This window comes from Melanaphis sacchari, unplaced genomic scaffold, assembly GCF_002803265.2.
Source record: "Melanaphis sacchari strain LSU unplaced genomic scaffold, SCAv2.0 Contig91_pilon_pilon, whole genome shotgun sequence".
NCBI lineage: Eukaryota > Metazoa > Arthropoda > Insecta > Hemiptera > Aphididae > Melanaphis > Melanaphis sacchari.
The window spans coordinates 288,799-309,704 of record NW_020271649.1 but is presented as its reverse complement, the minus strand read 5'-3'; the positions used below and the strand labels follow the sequence as shown (position 1 = coordinate 309,704).

Sequence of the window (20,906 nt, the reverse complement as noted above, 5' to 3'; positions counted from 1 at the left end):
GTGAATAAGGCGAAACAATAATTTAAACTTACGTCAAAAAACAATTAACAAGATACAATAAATTTCAAATAGAATATAAATTGCATAATATTATTATCATAATTTTTCAAGTCAAGTCCATGATTTTTAAAAATTGTTTAAATATTATTTCAAAAACTTAAAAGTTAATTAAATTGTGTAATATTTTTTTTACATTTGATATTAAATTTTACTATAAACTTTAATTAAAATGCCGTTGTTTATTATTGAACCTTTTATTATAGGTTTATTTCAATAGCTGTTATTCCATAAAATAAAATTATTGGTTCAGTACAGATAATACATTTATAAAATTATGAAAGTGTTATAATGATATAGTTTTCAACTGTTTTAATATTTAAATATAAGACAAGTAGTATAGACATTCTTTAAGACTAAACAATTGAACAATTAATGTTCGTTAGTTGTTAGTTTCTTGTTTGAGCATTATAGAATTTGCTTCATCATTTTCTTGTAATAGCTTAGGTTATTTGATAAAATTTAATTCGCTAAATTTTAAAAATTTTGTATTATTAAAACTTTCTAATAGTTTAAAATACATTTTACGGATTAAATCGTAAATTTTTTTATTATATAGATATTTTTTTATACTGGGATGGAAATAAAATAAAATTGAGCATACATAAAGGCTGTATAAAAAGTTAAGAATATAGTTTATCAAATACTTAACGGTTTTAGTAAATAACATTCCTAAAATTAAAATTAAAGCTTGTTTTTTTGAATTTTAACTTATTACTCAACACTTTTGCCAATTACCTATACATAAAATTTCTCAATTAGTAATTTTTCATAAAAATGATATCTGAAGACTAAAAAATAGACACCATATAAAGTTTTAAACTTTAAACGAGTTTTTCAATATTCTATAGTAATATTAGTAATGCACCTATCATAATACACATGATTAAATTCACTTCTTGGATGTATGTCTTTACAGAAATCATATGTTAGCGTTTCCTTCTAACTTAGATTGAATCAGAAAAGTATCTATACCATCTATAATAAAGTACCTGTAGGCTACTAGTAGATTTGATTTATTTTAAAAATAGTCACATTGTGGTAAAAAGTAATATAATAAGTTATATAATAAACCTAACATTTATTATAAAACTGAACTTTTATAGCAAATTTATTTATTTCAAATAATTATTATTCTTTAAATAGAATATTCACGTTTATTTATTAATGAGTCTTTTCTTATCAAGATATAATTCTCGTCTATAATGTATATTTTCAATTAGTAAGTTTACTTATTTTTCACTAATTGTGTAAAATATAAACTAAGGAAAAACATTTAATTAGGTACTTGAAGGATCATAAAACACTCAAAATCGACCTGTATTTAGAAAATTATAAAAAATGTGACTAAAAAAATGATAAGTATCTATAATATTTGTTGAATAGTTTCCGAGTTGAGACGTTATAAGATACTACTTATTATCGGTGGCCTATACAATGTTTATATGTACTAAAAATCTGGTGAGTTCTCAGTTGATTGATTGTTTGTTTAAACAGTATTAAGCTTTTAAATATTTTTTATACATTTCTAAACTTGTATTATTATCATTGCGTTATAATATAATATTATTAATTTAATATGAATAATAATAATAATAATAACAAATAACAATGTATTTTATTACCTACGTACTAGTTGTTTTAACTTATTATTATTAAAATTATTGTATACAACCGTAGTTGACAATTTAAATTATTTTAGAATTCGCAAGTATTTTATTTTATATGTACTAAAAAAAATCAATAGCTTGTATAACAATAATATATAGTTTAAATATAAATACATAAAACATTAAATTTTTATATATTGTAAGAAATTGGGTAAGAAGATTATCGTTGGGCTGAAATCCTACATAAGCACAATTTTTTTTCTGGATAAGCCTGTCTAATTTTATGAATTTCACATGATGGTATTTCTGTTTTGTGACTTTTGTCGATCACAGTTTATGCATTTATCCATGAAATAAATTCTTTGTAAGCCAAGTATTGCCAAACTTTATTTTGTGGTTCACTTATGCTCAATTCTTTTTTTCTTTAGATTTTAAAATTAATTTATAACGTGAAATATTTAATACATCACGTTCCAATACTAATTTTTTGTAACGTATTCATGTTTGTCACTAACTTGTTTTATTTTATTATTTTCTTGACAACAAACACTTTCTTGATCCGTTTCTATAACTACATACTAGTCATATTTACATAAATTCAATGTATCACTGCGATTATTTATATTTACTTCATAAGTGTTATTTTCAAACAAATTTGTTGAATTTCATTCATATTCACATTTGAGTTCGAATGGTAAGGTTTTACACCAGTCATAACGGAATCGTTCGAACTTTGTTACAATCATGATAATACCGATTAGAAAATCCCAACTAAGTCTGATCATAGTTTGTATGCAACAAAAATTGTATGAGGCACGCGTTCTAGCGTTGATTATAAACACTATATCATTAAGTTTATGATATTATCATAGAATATACTAAATTGGTCTATTCTATGCTATAATACTAATATTTATAATTAATGATTCTATTTATATTTTGTTATTCATTATGAGTAATGACATAGGAAGTAGAAGAATTTGTACATAATTAATAATATAATAATTAATATATTGTATTACGACTTTAATATTATTATAATATACTTCGTATAGCGTATTAGTGTATACAGTTAAATTTAATGTTATAATTATTATATTTACTTTAAGTTACAAAATTTCAGTTTTTATAAAAGAATATATTTTAATATCTTTATAAATATTTACTTACTAGATATTACGGACAAATTAGTCCGTGTTAGATATAAATTAAAATTAGAAGAATACAGACTAAGTACCAACTTATCGGATAGTTGTTTCATTTTGGTCATTTTCGATTAGGTTAGTCACTGGTAATTGGTTGAAAATATTGTAAATATATATTACTGCTATTTAGTAAAACAATTCCGAATAAATTTAAAAAAAAGATATTGAATAAATATTTTTTAATATCTATTAAATATAGTTATGAATATTTTGAGAAACCGCATGATCAAATGTTAAATCTGAAGTTTTAAATTAAAAATTATATCAAAAGAAATTAAAAAAAATATTAGGGCCACAAATTAAATTCTTAAATATAGTAGCAATTCAAATTTTAAATACAATTAAATAAATTTAATAAAAAAAATAATTAATAATTTATAACTAATTTATGATCTATGAAAATACCATGTATCGATTTTGTCTATTAAGTAATACATAAACATATAAAAGTTCAATAATGCATTTTCATATTTATTAAATATTTGACGGTTTTTTAATTTTACATCGCATTAAAATTGTAGACATTATAAATAGAAATATTATTTTTATTTAAATAGTATTTATGAAAATAGGTAACCTAATTTTTATAGTTTATATATTTGTATGATATTATAATGGAAGTACCTGTAGAATTTCGAAAAATAATAAGCTACTTTATATATATATATATATACGTATATATATATGTACCTATGTATATACATATATAATGAAAACTTTTGGTATTCTTGTAATTGTTTAATTTTGAAGCATGGAGTGAATCAAAACTTGACATCACTTGAATTTGAAATAATGGTTTTTATTACGTCTTTAAATTGCATTTATGTTGACAACGTCATGTCTTATGTTTTAAAATTAAAAAAGTGCAGAAAAAAATATAAAGTTCAAAATAATCGTTAAATGTATTTTTGCCAACTTAATGTATTTCTACATTTTTTTTTTTTGATCTCCATTCCCTATAAATGTCAACAAACATTTAAAACAATATAAAGTTCCGGGAAGACGTACACCCAGTTAATATTGAATGCGCTGTACACTTTATTCGTTAAGGCTGTATTAGATGGTCTGAAAAGAGTGAAGTAAACAGTTTATTTTTTTTTACTTACGTATGTGTTTAGTTATTTTAATTATTAAACGATATTGCGCAATACATTTTACAGTCAAGACCATCAAAAGACTTCCACAAAAACTAAAAAATACACTATTGTATTTTCGTTATCATAAACTACATCAGGGGTCGGCAACCTTTTTAACCACACGGGCCATTTTTTTTTCAATTGTTCATCAAGGGCCACATTAAAAAAAAAAAATTACATATTATTATGATATAATACTTATAATTGTATTGCTATTATGAAACGGTTAGATTAGATTTTATTTATAAAGGAAAAATAATTATATAATATTCAAAATTATATGAAAAATGTTATTGAACAAAAGTAAAACACAAAAATTAACCACCTTTGTGCGGGCCATCAAAAACTGCTTTGCGGGCCGTGGGTTGCCTACCCCTGAACTACATCATTGGTACTGAAATTGTTCACCGAGGTTTGACGAAAATGCATTTGATATGCCCTGCGCAGTACGCCAGTACGTGAGACTTATCACAGCGTTTGCGATAAGCGGTATATATTATTTGACAATACGCGTTTTTAATTATTAAACGTGCATCTATTTCAATGTAATATATCGAACTTACCTAGCATTTTGACCACGCGCCCAGTAGCCCTGGTATTGGTAGAGCTCAAACACGCAGTGTGCCTGCAGTGAGCCGAGCATGTTGTCCTGGACGAGTCGCGCTTAGATTTGTACAGCTTGAGGCCGATGAGTATGTACAGGACGATGATGAGTGTCCACGGAGCCAGGAAGAATAGTACCGAAGACAGTTCAAACGCGTACGGGAGTTTGTTGGCCAGCGCACACGTGGACAGTTCGGGTATGATAGAGTCGTCCTGTGTACGAGCGTACACAAGTCCCATCTGTATGGCCTGCACAATCAGAAACGATACTTATTATTGTTCATACGATGCAGTTTGCGATGAAAAAAATAAAAAAGATTCTAGTGAATTTATTTTTTATTTTCACCCACAACCGCTCTTAACTTTAACCCCATTGCCACCATCATTCACAACCGCGAGCTTCAATCCTGCCGGGGTTAAACCTTTTTTGTTTGTTAGAACTTTGTAAATCTCGTTGTGCGTGCAGTTAACCTCAAAAACCCCGTGTTACCCCTCTCTCCCTCACGTCAAAAATGTACGTAAGTAAGTTTTTTGTTAAGTCTCGACAAGACAAATAGGCAGTAACCAGTCGTGACTAGTTTAAGCGCAATACTACGGACTCAAAAGTGCGATTTAAACCCATTTCGTCAGCGGTGTGTATATAAATATAATACTATAAAACTACACTTGAAACAAACCATGGATATTATTTTTTTTAAACACTAGAAAATATATTTTTTTCTATTAGTTTCAGAAATAAGTATTCAAATCAAAAAACTTCCGTGTATATATATAAATAATGTACAGACGATATAATGTCATATCAGACATTGCGATTGCCTTTTCAAACCTAAGACGATTGCAGATTGAATTAACTCTAATACCATGTATTTTGTTTCTATAATATAGGTATACTATTTCACTAATACACATTTGTTCTGTAATTTTGTCAGTGTTTTCATTTTATGTTAGTAATAACATTCATGGATTGCACACAATGAACTATTGAAACCAGACAAATTGTTAGTGTCTGGATGGCTTGGGAAATTCAAATCCTATATCATTGTGTTTTTCATTACATTGTCATTTTTAGATTTTTCTACCTCAGATAAAAATAGAAAAATATTAAAAATAATATTAACTTTACAAATAATGCTAACCGAACGAGTAAAAGTTCATCGAATAATTAAGTTGTATGAATAAAAAATAAATACAAATTTTTCTGATAACTGCAATGACTGTATTGTTATAATACATATTTTATTCTATTATCATAGCAGTGTGTATAGTAATAACAATTTGTATATCGAGTAGGATTTTCAACAAAATTTTACTCATGTAATATTTCATAAATGCTATAATAATTATTATTTTAAAGTTAGATTTAATAAATATCTTATTTAAAATGTTTATATAAATTGATTTAAATTTGTGAATACTTATACATATAATTGAATATACTTAATGCACCATTTAAAAACATATCCCGAAACACGAAAAGCCCTTTATTAAATATGAAAATTATAACAGTTTCAATTTCCAAGTACTATGATTCTGAAATATTCAATATACACACAATGTATAATATATATATATATTTATATGAAATGTGAAATGTTTAGAAATATATATTTCAAATAATTACGGGGATGTTGACTGGTATAATGCTTCGGACTATGAAATTGTCTGACCATGTCCATTAGGCACTCTTGTTTATATTTTACCGGAATGAAATAACATAAAACTGAACGGTGGCCAATGCAAACTGAAAAATGCTTTTAAATTATTTTCATTTAATGTAGAACAAAGTATAACAATATCGGTTATATACACAAATCATATTTGTTAATATCATTCTTCCATATTTTTGTAATATGTATTAGGATGTGTAGTTATTATTTATAATACGTGTAGTTACACTAAGGATCGAAAATTTCACGCACAGCGCAGTTCAAGATTTACAGTCAACGAGACTATATTAAGTGATGCGTAGATTATATTTTATATTTTGACAGTTGTATTTAAATTATATAAAATACAGGACTTTTTATTTCCCGTGTATAATACCATAAATATTATACGCCATGATATTATAACGCGTCCAATGGCCATCGGATCGTTTCATCATTATTCCAACCAACGAATCAAATATTTAAATACATAATACATGACTTTACTTCGTCAATCGTTACATACGTCAATTCGATTTGGGGGACGTTGGCCATCATGTATAGCTAAGTCGTTATGGTCTCTGGTCAGTATGGAAGAGTGCAGTATCAGGTGATGTCAAGCGGTCGTGTAATCCTACCACAGGAAAATGAATAAAATATGTTATAAAAATACTTGATACTATTGGGCTGAAAAAAAGAGATAAGTTTGCACGCTGAAAATATACGTTAAGTATTTTAAAGTTGATCGTTTTGTTTTAAATAATTTGATTTAGAGTATTGAAAAAAAAAGTTTAACAAAAACAATATTTGTCACGTGTGACGTATATGATCTATTACTTGTAAGGACAACGAAAAACCATCAGTAAACTAATATATTTTTACGCTTGAATAATTGGATATAGTAACAGAAAAAAGTTTGTTGAAAACTTATCTACCATAAAGAGCCACGTGAAATGATACAAGTAACTTTAAACATTGATGGATTTTCGTGAGCAAACGTGGCGGCATCTCCTTTAGAATATAAATATTTTTTTAACGTGCGAGCTATACAGTATACTACATAAAACGTGGTATAGTAAAAAAAGGAATGAAAAAATATTTATCTCAACACCAGTCGCACAAATTTAAAACTAATGGTAAATACCTTATACAAATTTTATAATTAAAATGTAATAACTTTATTAATTAATGGTTTAAATGTGTATTCTTGTAATTTATATAAGCACAGGGTATTTACAATAACAGATATACTTCTTATTTCTTTTATCTTTATGTTAATGTATATTTTTTATCCAACTCACCCTAATTTGTCAGTAAGTGTCGTGAAATAAATTAACGAATTATGATGGCTTAAATTTTAAGTTCAAAATACGGTACAATTTATATTTAAATTATTAATTTGATAATATTATGAAAAGTATTATTTTAGTTATTTTATAAATTAATTAAATTGATTAAATTAAATTAATTAAATTTGATAATAATAATAATTTAATTTGAAAGTCATTTGAGTGTGTAATGATAATTTATTATAATAATACAGATACATTTGGTATACGTATTTTTAATTATGTATATAACGTATATAGTTAAGTACAGTATAATAGTTAATTATTTTATTTTTTTAAATATCAGCATCTTTAACAGTAACAGTAATATATCGTAGACATTTTACGTAAAAATATTATGTCTATGTTATTTTTTAAAACTTAATCGACATTTAAATTGTTTTGAACCATTCTAAATAAGTGATTATTTAAACAAAAGTTTTTGTGAATTATTTAGGTAGGTATCAGATCTATTTGAGATTTTGTATTTTTATATTATTATTACTATTTATTATGTTATGTATTATTATTGTGGTTAATAATTAATTAAATTAATGATCTATATGTGTTACAAATTATGGTTTTTTAGTGGTAAAATTATTTATACTTCTTGTATGAAATTTCTTTGAACAACTTTATGGTCACTTGAAGGTTTTGGCGAGTAAGGAAATTAAATTACAATTAACAAAGCACTAAATCAAAGGTTTGAAAACATAGGTCAACCGATAATAATAATTAGACACTTTAGTAGAGAGAACTATATTATTGAGTCAGGCGAAAGTTATGCTTACCTAACAGATTTGAGCGTTGGACTATAAACTATATTTTTATCATGACTCTTGGTTTTGTACAGAAAATAGGAATGGTTTGAAATAGAAAGCACGCTATTCACATTTTAGATACTGAAGCGAGATAGAAATGTTTGACTATTTTATAGGCTCTCTTAAATAGAATTGTTTAAAAAAAATAAAGCAACATATTATTTATACATATTTATATATCTTTTATTTGGTATTTTTCAAAATTAAGTTAGTTTAAGTTCACTTATAAAAATAAAAAGTATATTAAAAAAAAAAAATAAAAAAAATATAGAATTTTATTAAAAATTAAGTTTGAATACGTTAAAATAGATTATTGTATTAACCGGTGTCTAAACATATGAATAGTTTGGAAATTAAAAACTTTATGCAAGTGACATTTAAATGTTTATTCATAGGTCGAAATCAGGTTTCGCTTTAAAGCCTAAGGATTTTGCTCTAACCTTAAGCATCGTAAACAATAAATATTCAACTATGATTGCATATTATATTGACTTTATTGTAATAAATTTGTATTAGGTCGAACATGTCAAATATAAAATTCCATGTGTGGAAATGGACAAAGTTTGGATTTGCTGTCGTTACTCGGTGGAGGTTTTTCATTGTATAATGAAATGATAAGTCTGGAAACAATGTTTGAGTGCATAAGTAGTTAAAGTTTTAAAAGGTTCATTTCTTGTATTAATGAAACAATCAGATTCTGTTGATAAAATTAAGAACAAAGTTAATACCATCGCTGTAATTTATGGTTCTAAATGCGGTTCACATTTAGAAAAAGCAGATAGTTTGTATTTTAAAACGTTAAATAAACCGAAAACAGTTTTCCATAAAATACAGAGCATTGCTTCTTTATACTGGTTAATTTAGACTTTTATTTTAACTACTATAAACAAAACTAAACAACTGTCATATTTTATTTTCATTATTTTTGTTTGACTCATCAAAATAATAGACATATCAATAATTTTATAGAAACAATTTATAATTGTCAATTTATCAATACATTCTTGAAATTTCTTGTTTATTTTTGAAATATATATTGAGAAACAATGTTAGTTGTACAAATTTTGTGATAAAATCTAGCAATTATTCAGTTATGTTAAATTGTGTTCTATTAAATTAAATTAAATGTAAAATACACATAGTGATTTGAAAAATTTAACCAATTTAGTTGTTGAAAATTGTCATAGTTTAAGGGGCAAGTAATACTTTAAAAATTGTTCGAATTAAATAGGTAAAATAAAATAATGTTAATAATTTTATTTTGTTTTTGCGATGATAAACAAAAAATATTACAAATAACTTTATTGTTTTTAACGTTTATGTCAGTTTTCTATTTAATGATTTAAAATGCAATTTTATCATGTGATGATAAAATATTATGACCATACAATATAAATGTTATTAAATCGAAGAAAATATAATATGCGTTTATGAAGTGTATAAAATTATGAATGTTTCTAAAGTTTTTAGATTATGTGGTGTATACTTCTGTTAAATAAGAGCTTTATCTGTTCGAATAAGCAAAAATAAACACATTTCAAGACATACCCACATTGATGTTGACAAAATTGTGGCATAAAGAAAAATGTCAGGATAATATTTTGTTGACACATCTGTGATTATGGTTATAGCTCGATTATTAAAATGAAACAATTAGTATTTAGCAATAGATTCATTGAACAGTGAAAAGAAGCATAGGACACATCGCGAATTATGTTGAAAATATAAAAAGCCCGTTATGACTGTGTCATTTAGTTATAACTATATCATTATCAAAAATAAAATGAATAAATCTATATAATTTTAAATCATATAGACATTTATAGGTACTTATTACATATTATACAAATTATGATAAAAATAAAAAGATCTTGAAAGAATATTTACTTGTATTTTTGGCAAGTACACGTATTTCCACAACCATGATGTCATTACTTGTTAAACATTTACCGAATACGGAAATTGAATTTTATAGATTAAAATTATTTTCATCGTACCAACGGTATATTCTATTGAATACGTTATGGGATTATATCTGTTGTTGAATATATACTTATACGACTCATGTATGAGATATCAATGTTTGCCGATGTTGATCAAACAATAATATTGAAAAATACAGTAAATACAACTTCGAAAATAAGAATGATACTGTAAGGTCTAGACAGAAATGGATTTATGAGTTCTTACATTTAGTGATAATATTAAAAAACGCTAATTTTTATTGAAATAATCATGACGTAACTTAAATATTTCATTATAATATTAGATACCCTTAAAAAATATATACTTTGCTCATAGTTGAATTTTTTGAAGTGTACAAAAAAAAGAGCTGCTATTATATCTACAGTAAAATATAGTAAAACAGTATTTGATTTGGTGATAAAAATAGTATCTATTATAACATAAAAAAATAATTGTACAGAATATATTATTTATATTTATAGGTCGTTAAAATTGTTGAGCAATTTAAGTGATAATGTTTTTTTTTTTTTAACTTTTTGGAGGTTTTATCTGAAAGTATAGTGCAAATTTTTTAATAACATAGTTAAATAAAATTTGCTATAGTTCTAATAATTTTTAAAAATGTAGAAAACGTTGTTTTGATTAAGTTTTTTAAGTTGAAATCTACGTGAAACTCATTTTTTATTATCTTTTGTTATTCTTTTTTTTTATGATTAAAATGACAAAACATATATTTTGTTTTTGTTTTTAATAAGTCGATCTATCGCTACTAATGCTTAAGTTATAAAAGGAAATATGTCAACGCTTATAATTTATGTTGGCAGATGAATCCACAGTTTCAACATCATAGACTGGGTGTTATGTCTAGATGCAACTTAAGAAGGTCAGCCTTGTATGCGTTGACAATATTCTTGTGTTCGTATAATTTATGAAATACGGTTTGTAACTTTTCTCCTTTCCCCACATCGGAGCAGTATCGGTAAAGAATATAATATCGAAACAAACCTTTAACTTCCGAGTATGTTATAGTGGTTAGATATTCAATTCGCACATATCTATTATCTATACGTAAATATTTGTAAATATATTTTTAATTTGTTTACAGGAAAAAAACTTGACGAATTGGGAAGTTATATACCATTGTTTTTCATTTAAAACTTCTGGCCACGAAATTTTCAATTGCCTATGGCGAGACAATGTAATAAAAGATCATTAAAAACACTGATGTGTGAAAGTTTTATTCGAGAAGTAGCTTAGATTCTGCTTAAGCTTTTAATATAAGCCTCGGAGCTTTTATTATGAAAGAAGAAATTTACTCTCTGAATGAAATACTCTATATTATAAAGATTCATACAACGTAACTTGTGCAAATGTGCTTATTATTTTTTTTTGTTTTTTTTTTTTTGTATTGAAAGTAATAAGACATTAATTCAAAAATGGAATATTTGTAATGTTCTAACTTTTAAAATCTTTAATATAGGTACCTACGTATAAAAATGATGTGTTGAATCTTTTTTTTGTGCCAAGGTTGCAGTGAACAAATACACATTTTTATTTTTGATAGGGTAATATTTGAGTTATTTTCGTATGTTCTCATCACATGTACATTTATATTTATACATACATATATTTTATATTGTTATTATGTATATTTTATTAAAAATCCTAACTTATATACTTATATCTTATTACTTGAGGCTATTGAGATTATAGTTATTATATGAACTTATACGGAGTAGAACTTCTTTAATTTAATGTACTTGAAATTATTTTTACAATGTATCTATATATAATACAAAAAATATTAAATTATTAATTTTTGAGTATCTTTCTGTTTTTTTGATACACAAATTTATAAAGTTCATACACGGTTGTATAATGTAAGTATATTATAATAATAATTAACAATTTAGAAGTTCAAAATATTTATTTTTTTTTTGACTTCTAATATTTTTTTATTATATGAATTATTGTATTGTCACCGATAAATATTTAACTTAAATTAAAAATCATTTAATTTTTAAGCATGTAGACACATTTACCTGAGGAAACGCAAGTGTTAACGCTACAACCCAAATGATTAATATGTATTTGAATGCTCTGGACAGATTGGATTCTGTGTGTGATAAAAATGGATGACAAATTGCAACATATCTTTCAATGGTAAATGCTGTAATTGTTAACACAGTAGCGTTCGTCGATGTCTCTGCAGCAAACCCTCTGACTATACAAAACATCTCTCCAAACACGTAAGGATACCTAAAAAATACCAAAATAATAATAATAATTAGGATGTATTTAATTAATTTATAAAATCATCTAATTATAATAATTATGCGATATAGTTTGTAATATGTTAGAAATGTATATATATATTTTGAGTGATGTATTAGTTCATTCTGTAGGTTTCCCATTCGAATAAGTTGAGAGGTTAGACGTGTACATGTGTATGTAGGTATTTGTTGAATTTACAATTCCTATGAGACAAATACCTCAACACAATTATTAGTTGTAATATTGATTTCAATATACATCCCTGCCTTAGTAATAAACATAAATAAAAATATTAAGGTTTTCTTAATGTTAAGCTTTGTGCATAAATTAAGTGTTCATTGGTCTTTATTAATTGCACTATGAGTAAATTTAAATATGATGACACTTTTAAAAATGTAGTTTTTTATATTTTTCAAATTACTAAGTAAAATATTAAAACAAATTCATAATTATTAATTTAAATAGTTATCATTAGAACTTGCAAAATTCATATAGTGAATAATCAATATTGTAAATAAAACACAATATTAGCAATATTATATTAAATTAATAATACTGTATACTATGTTTCTTTCGATGAACGAAATTAAATTTAAATCACTACACTTATGTTAGTATTAAATTAAGTACCGTTACATAACATACGAATTATACGATTATACGATTGTTTCTATAAATAATATAATAAATATTTATGTAATATGCATTTTTAATTTATGTTTTTAAAATAGCTCAAAAGATAATAATTTGTGTAATGATGCACGGAAGGTCGTTTTATATCCTTTACAAGGATATACACAATATAAATCATTCGAAATATCTTAAAATGTGCAAGAACTATCCTAAATATATTAAATATATTAATGACTATTTAGTAAAAATACAATCATCCTTTTTAAATGGTAGTAAAAATTTAAATAAAACTGGTACATTTCAATATTATATATTACTATCATCATTATCGATTTTAGTGTATATAGTTGGTAATAAATTTATATCTTGTTTGTCTTATAGTTTTTCTAGTAAATTATTTAATATTCTTCGTGTATGTGGACGTAATCATGATATTTTATAAATATTTAATATTATTCTAAAATAATAGGAATAAAATATTTAGTAATTTTAACTTTGTCTTTAACAAATATTATATTTTTATCGTTTATTTTTGAATCCAAAAATTGTATTTCAATGTCTTAAAATATTTTAAATATTTGAACATTACTGAATTATTTTAAAAAGACTTCGATAAGTTTTTATTTTTAATAATTTAATATAAAATTAATTATTTTAAACCCACTTATATTATAATAATGTTAATTATATTTAATCTTTTGGAATATATACTATACTGATTTATATACTTAAACATAGTTAGCTATATATTTTAATTAAAATGCAAGTGTCTAAAATTTGTATATTTAAATATTTACAAAAAAAGACACTCATTAATTCTTTTGTGATTGAGCTAAAGATATTAAAATTAATTACTAAATTACACAAACGAAAAACAAAGATAAATATATATAAAAACAATAATAAAATCGTCTAGGTAAAAATATAAACTATACTGCATTTAATATGTTATTTTTGAAAAATCATGCAACATTTTTGATGCATATGAAAATATGTATACATTTAAGTAATGTTAAATAACTTTATTTAGATACTCGATTTTTCAATTAATTAAACAAACAAATATTTTTATTTAATTTAAGGTTTGCGCTTTTGTTATTATTTATTTTGATTATTTTCATGATGAAGCGTAATAAATAATCTTTTGTTTTTTTTTGAATGTTATGATAAAAAAAAAAAAAAAAAATCGTTTTTGTGTTTTTACGTGTAAATAATCACTTTGATATTATCTTCTGTTGATTGCGTAAAATATAAACATAATGCTTCTTTATCCGATCTAGTCTTTAATTAGTATAAATTATTCCTCTTTTCGTGTCTAATCAAGTTTCGCTTTTCATTCTACACCTAAACGTATGTAATCTTTTCAAATGTATTTTTTTTATGTCATTGAAGAGCGCTAAAATCAATATATACATATTCATACACATCACCCTTAAATTATATAATTTTAAAATTTTTTTTAGTTTATATATGACGACTTGCAGTTATACAAATTAAAAATACAATGCGTCCCTGAGGCACTGTTTTATAAGTTTTTTTCGGTCAAGTACGAGAATGTTTTATAATGATATATTATTTTAAAACTATTATATCTTTATTTGTTATTCTTCATACACTTATTATTTGTTATTTTTGATGCAATTTTCCCCGTAGATAATTTATCATTTCAGAGTATTTTGTAACTATAATTAAATCAAATGTCCTATGTATAATTATTTTTTTAAAAATTAGAACGGAATTCAATTAGAAAAAAAAAATGATAGTTTTAATTTTGTTTAAATATTTTATGAACAGAATTTCAAAATTGTGTTATGCATAATTCTTATGAATAATATTTTTGTTTTAAAACACAACAATTTTATTTGATGGAGTTAGATTTACTTGTACTGTGTCTAGTTACGATAATTATATCAATTAATTTATTAATGATACATTATTTTTTCATTTTTATTACTTTTTCTATCAGAGTGATCTAACGGGCAAACTGAAGACTGATAATTCACCAGAAAAAGTTCATACTTGATGTTATCAATATTGTAATAACCATCTAGTCATTATAATCTAAATATTTACTGAACTTATTGCATAATATCTGACGTTATAGATGAGTATAAATAATAAAAGTTGCTGTCATGAATAATATAAATAATAAGGAAAAAATATGGTCCATAATGTGTTTAAAAATAACATTAGACGTCTTTGTAGTATTTTAGGGACAAAATGTGTGGATAATTGTTAAAAAATTTTGGAAATCAATAAAAGTTAATAAGTAATAAGTTTGTATAAATTTTAAAAATAAAAAAAAAGTTTAGTAAGTTAGTGTAGAATATAAACTGTATATTATGTTTAAAAGCTGCGTATATGGAACAGTACGCAAAAATAAAAAATATAAATGTGTTTTGTGATATATGCTCCAAAATTGAAAATAATGAATTTTATTGTGTAATTGTGAAATAACAGGATCACTGTGTACATGTTTAAAAAAAATTTATAATTTTAAGCTAACAGCCTAACCACTAAAGTATCTAGAGGGTACATTATCTTATTATATATATAAATTAATAAATTATTTATTTATTTTTTTATTTAGAATATAAATTTTATCATTTGAATATAATATAATAAAATACTACAGTTATTTAAATAAGAATAACGTTATCAAGATAAAATAATCAATATTATATTGTTAATGAAAAATGTTTTGATAGAAATCAAAGATATTAAAATCCGTATCATTATTTTTGTTCGTTTATAAATTTTCTGAGGAAAGCGAAGATTTTAAAAATGGATAATAATGATGTACCAACAGTGGATATTTTTTTGATAACGATTTAAATTTTTATAAGCTACATTAATATATTTTGAACTGTCTAAGAGAAGTATAATTTTAATCGTTAGAACATATATATAATTATGCGACCGTTTTATCGTTGTTAATGTATGTTGAACATATAAGTAAGAACTGACGTGTTAAGCAATAAATCAAATACTAATTTTAATTTCACCTACAAATTTTTGTCACGAAATAATATTTTACATTTACTAGCAAACACAAAGAACAAATATTATTCATATAAATGGGTTGTGTAACGTTTTCAAAATATTGCAAGAAATTTAATTGAAAACTACTCGTAAATAAGACTCGTTACTCACTAATGCGCACTACGCGCTAAATATTATGTTTTATGTATATAAATAACGAAATTAACATACCGATATTGTACACATTGTAGGTTCTTAAAAATTTAGAAATTAAATTTTATTTGTGAAAAAATTGTTCATAATAAATTAAAATAAATATAAATAATAATTTTATTTGCATAATATTAATAAATATAATGATGATCATTTTCCTGCTACGATTTGAAACTATTGCACATTTATTTATAATGCCTACGCTGCTATTTATCATACTTTTCTCCATGTCGTGCGATCAAAAAAAAATTCGGTGGGAGGAGCTAGGCCCACAGCCCCTCTAGTGGCACTAATAATCCGCCTAAATACACTTTATATACTGTGAAAACGATTACTACGTCCATGAACGTCATCATGGCATCAAATTGACCGGCGAGTGTGTGCGGTTCAATCAGAAATTAATGGCAAACGATACTTATAGGTACGCACGTATACTATCCTGGATATTATCGTTAATACGTGATGGGTGCGACGGCAGTATTTATTACACTCATACACTCTATAATTATTCGAGATAAAAACATTTTTTTCTCGCTAATGCGAAAATACCAGGATTGATTATCATACCTGGACCATGTTTGGTAAATTTCTTGCGGCAATCCGGACAACAGTAGCAGCAGGTCGGACACGGCGAGGCTGAACAGATAGTAATTGGTGGCGGTGTGCATGTACTTATTTCGGGCGATCACTATGCACGTGCTCACATTTCCTACGATGCCTGTAGCAAATATCAGCGTGTAGATGATCGTGACGGGCACGACAACCGGTAGCGGGTCTCTCTTTGGGCCCCACGGGTCATCGTGTAAACTGTAGTTATTGCCGTAACTATTTAAAACCAGAAACACGGTAAACGTCAACGATATTAAAATAACATTATTAATATAAAATATAGTGATAGTGACAAAACCAAATAACAAAAAAAAAAAAAAAAAAAAAAAAAAAAAACACTGATAATGATAAAAGAAGTAGTTATAGTATTATTTTCAGCGTACGCCACGGATGTCTGTGTGCGTAATAGTCGAACTCTGCCGTAAGGTTACGAGTGCTCGTTTGAATATCTACTTAAATTAAATATGATTTACCCAAGATATGCATCTCTTCTGTCTCTTACCTACCGAGTCGGTCTCACTTAATACATATTTTTGATTCTAATAAATTATAGGCATCTGCATGACTTACAAAATTATTCGCACCCTCTTCGTGGAATTCATTTTATTATACATTTAAACTTTAAAGTGATCTGTACACTTTTCTCTTTTTAATTTTCATAGGTAATATTTCCTACAAAATAATGTTAGATATACATTTTCCTCTTCCTAATAAATTACACATTGTCATTTTGATTTAATCCTATTTTTTTCCAATCATTTGTCACAGCAAAAACAAAAAAAAATAATTATAAATAATTTTTTAAATCATAATTATTTGCTTTTTATTAACTTTCAAAGCTGTAAATATTATTGAAAAGTCTAAGAAAATTTAAATATTGTTAACGGTTCGTCACGTGCAATTTGCATGTGATATTATTGCTTATAAAGTTGGCAGTCTGAAACCTTAGATGAAAATGGAATAATATTAATAAAATCGATAATAGTCTGGGTATTCCAGCTCATCGTAAATATAAGAGCATATTTAATATGAAATAACGTGATCAATGGAGTATACATGGGACAGTGACATCATGGTATAAGGTTAAAGTTTTTGATTCAAAATGCGGAATTTCATTTTCTTGTAACGGTGGGTGTACTTGATGGTTATAATGCATTGTACACGCCTTACCTATAACATATTGGGAATTCAAATCTTGTCTCCGACGAAAGCCATATACAGTGATACAATTGTGGCTATGTAAAAAAACCTATTCAAAATCGACTTTAATCACTAAAACATTCACATGATTGCACACTTGATTTAATTGCAGTTAGTCGCGTAACGATATTTCTATCTCTCTTGTATAGTATATACAATTTATCAAGTAGTAATATATTTTACTCATGTTCTTCATTTAATGATAAAAATTTTAGATTCAACTGATATGATGAAACATTGTTTTTCACAATTATGTAAGTTTAAGATTCAGGTTAAGTTTCAACAGGACATATCCTTTCAAAAAAAAAAAAAACACATTATTTAATAATATTATTTATTTTATTACACTAAATGCTTTAGTATTTTTATTATAAACAGGATAAAAATTCGAAGAAAGTCATTATGGTTAACGTATGATACAAGTACCTATTATGCAATTCATTTACAATTTGGAAATTTTATCTAGCTATAAACCATATTCTGATAGAAGTTTTCAAGTATTGATTTTGTAATAGAAGTGGAAGCGGAACTCATTATTGTATTTTCTAAAATTATCTTTCCTTTAGCTGTTTCCAAACTATTGTCCTGTTGAATTCGCGCCAATAGTACGTATTCTACGTATAACTATTATTTTCCATATTTCCTTCAAATTAAGGATTTCTACGAGGCAAGCTTTTTCACTATTTTTCAGGGATTTAAAATCATTTGAACGTTTTTTAAGAATTTTAAAAGTAAAATGTAAATCATTTCTAATAGTAATAATTTTAAGGTTATTTATATGATCATTTAATATACTTTTATGATTTAATGCAGTCATTCTGTTTATAATATTATTAGTCAGTTAAAACTAATTTTTACCATTAATTTAAAAATAACCAAGTAAATATTCCTCAGTAGAATCAGAGAAATTCTGTAAGTAAGGATGTAAAAATATACGATACATATATCTTTAAACGTTTGAAGTAGATAAAAATACTATTGCTCTATTATAATAAATTTGCATAATTCTTTCTTTTTAAATTTCGGTCCTATTTAGATCGGAAGCAATACTATTATTTAAAAATTCTCCTATCGATCTGATCTTACCCAGAAATACGCACCATTTTACTCATGTTTATTATGAGTATTGCTTGTTCATTGCTCATTTTTTAGCTTCTATTTAAAAGAAAAATAAATTTCAGTTTAACATTGTTGAATTATTATTATTTTTCAATTATGTAGATAGAGAGTGAGCTTATAATTTTATTTTTATAATTTATTTTTATGAAAAACATATGTCATTAATTTTCAACATATATTTGTTACAGATGTTATACTCAATATCTATGTGAATACTAAAAAACAATATATTTTTTACGATCTATATAGCTAAGTATAATTTTATCCCACTATGTGACGGTTATAGTACTTGTGAGCATAACGCACGCATTTGTTTTTATCCTCACGCGTTATTTTAACAATCTCAAGTTGATGCCTATTTGAATGTTTTATTCTAGGTACAAGCGTTTTTACCTAATGTTGTCGTTGTAGGTGTCGTTTCTTAAAGGTTCTTCAAACAGCATACTCAAATATGCGGTACAACTGATACATTATTCAAACCATCATCGCATTAGGAGTCCTGAAAAAACGTTTATATTTAATATTTATAATTTTCATTGTCTGTTTTCAATAAAGTATTATTTTTCATTTTTTTAGAACCAAGCTTTGACCACTTTGTCCGTGGAATATGTATAATACATGGCACTAATATTAGTAAAATCTAGTTTATCAATTTAAAGAAATAGGATAGCTTTTCATAATCACTATAAACAACTTCATATACGTATATTATAGAATTGTAAATCGTAAATCAACGTACTTATAATAATAATACATATTTTGTATACTCAATTTTCAAGACTATATATTAACGTCAGTAACAAATGGCCACTTTTTAATTATTATCGCACCCTCTCGTATTTTGTTTAATTTATTATTTGTATGAAAAAAATACTTGACACCTGTTTCAGTATTAAATAATATTTCTAATAATAATAAGTTATTACGCTGAAAAAAAAATCTAAATTAAAATTGTCATTATTCCTTTAAAACCAATATTATCTTATATTATTAATTATTATGTTTAGTTTAAAAGTTTTTTTTTCATTTTAATAAAATTTTTTTCTTTAGGTCTTTGTTAATAAAGATTATATGCAGACTAATAGTACTAACAACATCAAAATAAAAAAAAAATAAATAAGAACGAAAAGAACAGAAAAAAGTTGAATTGTTCTATAAACAAATAATTAAAAAATTTAAACTATTCTCAATTTTTAAAGCTGTTATTTTCTAATAATAAAATATATTTAGATGTAAATTTATAAACATTTTAATTATTTAGATTATGTAAAAAGTTATTTATCATTTTTATGTTTTTATATTAGTTTTTCATTTGAATACGTTTTGTTCAAAATAAGATATAAAAAAAAATGTTGTTTATTAAGTTCCAACCTTTCTATCTTATTTTTGAGAATCTTTCATCGAAGACAACTAACATGACGTGTTCAAAATACTAAAGACTTAATGAAATTATTTTGTGTTTATTGCTTTTCTAAAGAAATATATCCCATTGTAAGTGACAT

General features: G+C 24.8%; 1 protein-coding gene across 1 annotated transcript in view; it reads right to left on the bottom strand.

Annotated features, from left to right (window-relative positions):
- LOC112602921 (pyrokinin-1 receptor-like) overlaps window positions 1–20,906 on the bottom strand; it is a 46,196-nt gene that overhangs the window by 9,553 nt on the left and 15,737 nt on the right. The window contains exons 2-5 of the mRNA XM_025351290.1: window positions 19,798–19,903; window positions 17,044–17,301; window positions 12,417–12,633; window positions 4,572–4,860 (exon numbers count right to left, since the gene is read on the bottom strand). Coding sequence (XP_025207075.1) covers window positions 4,572–4,860; window positions 12,417–12,633; window positions 17,044–17,301; window positions 19,798–19,847 — 814 coding nt within the window. The 5' untranslated portion in view covers window positions 19,848–19,903. The remainder of the gene's footprint in view (window positions 1–4,571; window positions 4,861–12,416; window positions 12,634–17,043; window positions 17,302–19,797; window positions 19,904–20,906) is intronic.